At 42.2% G+C, this 7,157-nt stretch overlaps 1 protein-coding gene across 1 annotated transcript; it reads left to right on the forward strand.

Moving 5' to 3' along the window:
- Nucleotides 1-501: 501 nt before the first annotated feature.
- Nucleotides 502-6,957, forward strand: SCCPDH (saccharopine dehydrogenase (putative); the record flags this gene model as incomplete). Its single annotated transcript, XM_009695746.1, has 10 exons — nt 502-582; nt 1,057-1,186; nt 2,024-2,073; nt 2,597-2,727; nt 3,240-3,357; nt 4,519-4,638; nt 4,760-4,816; nt 5,347-5,458; nt 6,199-6,280; nt 6,738-6,957. Coding segments are annotated over 10 exons (987 nt in total), but the record flags the coding sequence as incomplete, so codon positions are not given.
- Nucleotides 6,958-7,157: the final 200 nt, after the last annotated feature.

Raw genomic sequence — 7,157 nt, forward strand, 5'->3', positions numbered from 1 at the left:
TGGGCCACGACGTTTTCGGTGGTGCTGGGGTTGGCAATGGAGCTGGAAAAGAAGCCCGTGGACCTGCTGTTTTAAGTTCTGGGCCCCTTTCAAACGTTCCGGGGCAATATTTCCAGCGTGTTCAAGAGGGGATCGGAGTATGAGAGCTGGGAGTTGGGCCATGACGAGGTCTTTGGAATTAAATACTCTTTAAGTAGAGAATATGCTGGTGATGTGAGTGCAAAAAGCATAAATTGAGATGAGGTGTGTTGCATTGGCCTTGGCGATTATCGTATGAGAGAAACGCGGTGGAGTAGCCTGTGCAGCAAACTCCCTTATCAGTGATGAAGTTTGTTATGCTGGTCTCTCTCTCCACCCCCTCCCCAAAAATACAAGCACCATTGCATGTTTACCCCACTTGGCAAAATCAATAGCCACCAAGTGTTTGTTTTCATCGCAGATAAAGCATGTTGGGCGAGTTGTGGTGTGTTCTGTTATGTGTGGCGTTCTTTCCTTCTATAGTATAGATTCTTTGGAGAGCCTGTGGTAGAAGCTTGTGTCGAGAATGGTGCAAGCTGCATTGACATCAGTGGAGAACCCCAGGTACGTGGCAGTAGAAAAACCTCTACCTTCTATCAAGGACCTATTAAAGGAGTATTTGTTCAGCATGTTTTGTGTTTCTGCTAGTGTTTTTGAACACGAAGACAAATTCTGCCTGCTGATCTCCAATTTTAAGATGCATTAATTGTTTTAAAGGACATTAATGTGTATTAGTTGTGTAGTTTTCTTACTTTTAGACAAGAGCCTGTCGGGTCCTCCCTGGAAAGCCAACACTTTTGAATTCTGCTTCAAGTCTCGGTTGTGATTCCACATAGGAATTTTGTGTAGCTCCCATTTGTGCTGCTGCGAGACTTTCATACCACAAAACAGGAATCACATGTATCTGTCTTAAAGATGCTTGTAAGTGGTGTGAAGTATGTAGGGTGCTGTGCTAGGACATTAAAGTGCTGATGGCTAATATTGGATATGGCCAAATACGGAGTTCTGCTTAAAACATTTGTTCTGACTCTGTTTTAGTTTCTGGAAGGAATGTACCTGAAATACAATGAAAAAGCTGCGGAAAAGGGAGTATATGTCATTGGAAGCTGTGGCTTCGACTCTATACCAGCCGATATGGGAGTACTGTACACCAGAGACAAGTTGAAAGGTGACTTATTTAAGTGTGACCTTATGCTGAGAAAGGAATGCAGATTATGCTTTCACTTGGTTCCTAAAGCAGCAAGGCTTATATGGAAGCTCGCTCACTCTCTCTTTTTGCCTGCCTTCACCGGCTGACTAGTTTCAACCAAATCTGGTAGATAACAATTTAAAAGTAAACCATATTCCCACTGGATTGGAGAACAACGGTTGTTAGGTGGAGGAGGGATTCCAAGTAACATTGCTCACTAAGAGCACAGAACCTTCAGTGGTCAGCCAGCATGAGGACGTCCCTAGGCAGGTGTCAGTGTGCTGCCTCTTGTGCAGTGAGAATCTTGTAGGGAAGAGACAGTGGGGACAGGAGACAGCGTTTTGGGTTTTTTGGGTGTTTGGTGGGGAGTTTTTTCTTGTCTTTTTTGGTTGGTTGGTTGGGGTTTTTTGTAGTAGTTAAGCTCTGCCAGCCTCCATAAGTCCATCTCTGTTTTCACAGCCTATGTCATCCTTCATTTTGAAATTTGGAGGAAAACTATATATGGCTCTTAATAGTCTCTTCCTTTTTTTTCATTGATTTCCATTATCTCATTAACTAGATAAGACAAACGAAAAATCTAATGAGTAAAGGTAATACTAGTGACCCTTACTGAAGTACTTTACATAAGAAATTTGATAGTGCTAACTGAAATAGCTGCAGGACTTAATCTTAGTTTATTTTACTTTGAGATAAAGATGGGACTTTGCCTTTTTAACTGATAAATGTCAGTGGCCTGCTATTTGAGTGTACCGGTGTACTCTGGTTTTCTGAACTAATGACTGTACGTGCCAAGCGATGTTTTCCTCTCCCCTAAAGGTACCTTAACTGCTGTTGAAAGTTTCCTGTCAGTGAAATCTGGGCCTGAGGTTAGTTGGTTTATACTTTCTTGGAAACTTGGAGGTATTTGTGATCACGTCACTGTAGCCCATTAGAATAACTGTCGCTGCATCAATTCAGACCAAGGAACAAGTTGGCAGTTCTTTAATGATGAGAACTAAGAACTAAGAACTTTAGGAGCTAATAGAGGTATCCCAAGCAAACACCCTTTTGTAAGGTTCATTTGCATAGGCTGTCTACCTGAAGTTTGTGGTGTTAAGATGTTCCAAGAAATACTCAGTTTTTGCAGAGCTGTGGGAAGGATTCATACACAGGTACACTCCAACAGATACGTAGTGTGTAGCCAGCAGTCCTAGTTTGGCTGTTTGCTTGGGTTGTTTTTTTGTTTGGGGAGGGCAGTGTTTCAATATGCTTTAATGCATGTAATCACAATACAGGTATATAATAGCTGTAATGATGTGTAACGTATGTAATGATTCTGAGGTCCTTAGTAAAACAGTACGTGAGACCTTTAGATACTGAATTAATCGCTGTTCCATGGTATGTCACCAGGGTTCTTGTGTGCATGATGGGACCTGGAAGTCAGCTGTTTATGGCCTTGCGGATCAAGACAACTTGAGGAGGCTTCGAAAAAAGATAGGATATGCCCCTGTTCCAGTAGTTGGGGCAAAACTTAAAAGAAGGTAGAAGAAGCGTAAGATGTGAAATGTGCTGTCTTCTAACAGTTCCAGGATTTGTCACATAGGTGGTTAACATATTATTAAATACTAAAAAGATGCATTTAGGACTTCAGTATAATATGAAGACATAGATGCTCGTCTATTAGAATTGAAGATAAGTTCAGTTTTACTGATTTGTTCATATTTTACTGAAAAGAAGAACATGCCCCAGCACTTACTGGGCCTCAAAGTTAACTTCTTCTATGAGACATTTAGTGACATGGCAAAGTTTTGAGTTTGGTTTCAGAAGTGATGAGCAGAACGGAAGAAAGAAATGTGAGGAGAATATTGTCTTGATTATCAAATGCAACCTTGCTGTAGCGCGTGGAATTTTGAGTTGACCCAGGGATAAATCTGGAATGGTTTACTGTCAGTGACAAGAGCTAATGTCATAAAATGCTTGAGAAGAAGCTAGGATTGGTAGGGCTGTTATGATCAGGGTTTTTTCTGACTTTTTTTTTTTTCCCCACTTGCAGAGGACTTGTGTTTTACAATCAGGAATTCAAAGAGTACTCCATTCCATTCATGGGATCTGATGGTTCTGTTGTGAAACGGACTCAGCGTTATTTGCACACAGAGTTGCAGGAAACTCCTGTAAGTTACTGTTAATAGTATGCTGTGTCTTTTTTTATTTCAAGAAGTCTTTCCTCTGTGTAGGAACTCTTCTCAGCGCAGATCTATGTCGTAGGGTTTCTGTAGCTAGGTAAACACCAATGAGCTGTCACGTGCTTTTGCTTCTGTAAAGAAGGTGGCTTGTTCTGTTGATCACCTTTGGGAGCTGCTTGGCCGAATGTGGTCTAGGTTTTTTGTGGTGCGCTGGCCTGTTTCCTACTACTTGATACCCTGCCTGATGAGCTCGCTTATTGCTGCAAGTGTCATAGTTACGAGAGTCTCTTGCAGGGTTCTCATGCTGTCTGATTTCTGGGTATGGATTTGTAGGGAATGGAAGCATTGAGTCACAGAAATATTTGAAAGGTAGGCCTCATGATTTTGGGGAACGATAAGTACATTAAATTCTGTTCCTGTGCAGAGGCTTTTTTTGCTGTGTCAGTAGAGCTTCTGAAAGCATCACAAGTGTAGTCTGTGTAACTAGTCAGGCCAGTATAGTGTTGTAAACGTTCTGATAAAGGATTCATATGCTGCTTATTTGTATCTGGAGGGTTCTTGGACGCTTGGGTCGCTGGTGTGCAGAGTAAAGGCAATGTGAAGGGGCGGTGGTGGAAAAGATGGTTAGTTTTTGTTTTCCATGGTTTCCTGCCAGGAGACCAGCACAACAATCCGTATAACCGCTGTGCTGAATCACAGGCATCAGTTAAGAGATGAAGGTGAGATAGCACTCTCAAAATCTCCTTGGGAACTACTACTGAGAAAGGCTTGCCATTGCTATTCCAGACTTCCAGAAGCAAGGCCTCAGTTTCTCTTAAACTAAAGCACAAAGAGGAGGCAAGGAAGGTCTTGGGAAAGCAGCATGAAATCAGATATCAAAACACATCTTCTTTAAAGTTTTCCTCTCTTGTTTACCATGCTCGCTCCCTCGCCGTTCTGGAGTTACGTTGTCTTCTCATAATGAATTAGCAAGTGGAGCTTTATTCAGAGTTGTTCAGGACCAAGACAATTGTGTAAGGCCCTGTTCAAACAGCTATCTATTGTATCGAACAATTGCCTCCTAATTTGAGGGTAGATTTATTTTTATGAATGAATCGATTGAAAAATTTTAACGCAAATTCTGTCACTGAGAAGACGTTTTTCCCTCAGGTGCAGTATGGCGCCTATGTGAACATAGGTGGTCTTGGCTCTGTTATCAAGCTGATGTTTGCTGGCATTTTATTTCTTCTTCTTGTGAAGTTTAGCTTTGGAAGAAAACTTCTGACAAAGGTAAGTGTTCAAAGCACAAAATTAAGTCTCCAAGCACTTAATTTTTTTTTCTTCCCCTCTAGTTTCTTAAGGTAGACCCTCTGTTGATCTTCCCTTCCTCCTTTCCCCTCTTGTTATCTAGTACCCAGAATTTTTCTCTGCTGGACGCTTCACCAAGAAAGGACCAACCCAGAAGCAGGTAACTGACTGTTTTCCATCACAATTATTGAATGACTTTGTTGTAATGGTGGAGGAGTAATGTAGAGTCAACTGCTTCGTCTCAAAGAAATAATTTCTCAATGCACATTGTGTGTGCCTGTTCAGATAGCTGTGAATATTGAAATGATCATGCCTTCTGTTACTAGTCCTCAAAGTATGTGGAACTCATGAGAGGCAAAAATGGATCATGTTGCCGGGTCTGATGTCTTTACATGGATGGCTCACAGCACTCAGTTTGCCAAAGGTGATGACACAGGGTGACCGAGTAGTAAAAACCCAGGACCGAAAGCACTGAGAGACTAAGTGGACTTTAGAAGAGGAACAGTTCCAACAAAGTGGAAGCGATTAAAAATACAGATTGTACCTTTGAAGCAATAACGCGAAAGAACTACTCTCATCTTTAGATGGATCACAGCATTTGGCGTAATAGATGCTTAGATTTAGTACTTGTGCTTGCCTGGTAGAAGTGCGTTACTGTTCTGGTGACCACACTTGTCCTGTCTGCTGCAGATGGATGGAACCTCTTTCACAATGACTTTTTTTGGCGAGGGTTACAGTGAGGGGCAGGATCCCCAGAACGGCAAACCAAATGTAAAGATCTGCACTGAAGTGAAAGGACCAGGTATGTATGCGAGTAGCAGCTAACTGCTTTTTGCCTCACATTCCCTACTCTAAAACAGGTTTATGGTTCCACTGCTGTTCCTTTCACCCTCGAGGAGCACTTGGAACGTGGACAAAGTCAAGCCTTTGCAGAGGATTACCTTGGATACTAGCGTTCATTGTGGCCTTTTCTGTGAAGCAGCTGGTTCATTTGTGTTCTTACCGTTCTCTTTCCTTCTGACTTTCCCTGTACCAATCTTCATTTTTGCAGAGTAGAGCAGTTCAAGGGAGGTGCTTTAAGGATAGTTTTCAGTTGTTCCAGCCTGGACGTACTACTTGTTTATTGCCAGTCCCCTGTGAGGGAATGTAGGCAGATCTGGCATGGTATCGTTTCTCGCTGTGACATACCTGTGTTTTGATCCTTCCTTTGGGGGGAGATGACTCCTGAAGTCATGTTTGGAGGCAGCAAGAATGTATATTCAGGAGTTAACGAAGCAGAGCTGCTTCAAGTAACTAGAGATGTAGCTGAATGCAGCACTCTCACAGAAAAGTCAGAATGTAAGCACAGAATGGGGAACGCTCTTGCTGTAATGGAGAGCCCTCGATTACCGTGAAGGCAAAAAAGTTGTTCTTAAATGGGGGAGGCTGTACGTAAGAGCAAGATTACATTCTACACTTAAACACACTGTACGTTGTTGTGTGTGTGTTTTGGTGTGTGTTTTATTTTGTTGTGTGTGTTGTTTTTTTTTTTTTTTTTGTCAGACCCTGGCTATATTGCTACACCAATTGCAATGGTTCAGGCCGCTGTATCTCTTCTGGAAGATTCAGCCTGTCTGCCTAAACAGTAAGTACTCTCCCACGCAGAACAGCTTGATCTCCCTTAAGGCTACTGTGTGCACAGGCTTCTCTTTGAAAATACAGCTCTCATAGCCATGCGGATTTCTGCGGTACCTCACCCAAAAGGCTGTGCAAGGGAGATCCTGCACCACCAGCTGATTTAGAGCCACTTAATCTTCATCTGCCTTTCAGTTTGAAAGGATGTAGTCACAGGTTTTAGTAATGCTTTTGCAGCATCTATTGCATCAGTGTCTGTATCTTCAGTTAAAGGAATGGTTTCTATTGAGTTTGCTGGATGCAGAAGTGAACCTTATGAATGTAACCAGCTTGCCGAATTCCTCGAATGCTCTCCTGTGGGACAAAGTGGCTTTTTCTTTCTGGGGCAGGGAAATGCATCTTTGACTTCAAAAGCAGATGTCGCTCAGTCACTGTACCACTCATGGTTTTTCGATTTTGATTAACAGGGGTGGTGTATATTCTCCAGGAGCTGCCTTCTCCAAAACAAAACTGATTGATCGTCTCAACAAGCATGGTGTTGAGTTCTCTGTCATTAGCAAGCCTGAAGTCTGAAGTCAAAACATAACTCCATGAACTAACGGTTTTCCTGGGTCTAACTCCAATAAAACTCATTTGGCTGTAAAAGCCTAATCATAAAATAGTTTCATTGTGCTATTGTTTACAGCAGAAACAGAAGAAAAACGGAGTTAAAAGTTATACCACTCTTTGCTACCCTGTAAAGGGTACTGAGGTTTAATTCACAAGCATATTAAATCAGTGACTCACTGGGTACTGGTTCTAGAGTTCTGTTTAATCTCTTTCATCTAAGTTTGAAGTCCCTACTTAATGGAACTGCTCCAGCACCTGCTTCCCGATTCACCACAGCC

Source organism: Cariama cristata, unplaced genomic scaffold (assembly GCF_000690535.1).
Source record: "Cariama cristata isolate BGI_N322 unplaced genomic scaffold, ASM69053v1 scaffold24102, whole genome shotgun sequence".
In the NCBI taxonomy this organism is placed as follows: domain Eukaryota; kingdom Metazoa; phylum Chordata; class Aves; order Cariamiformes; family Cariamidae; genus Cariama; species Cariama cristata.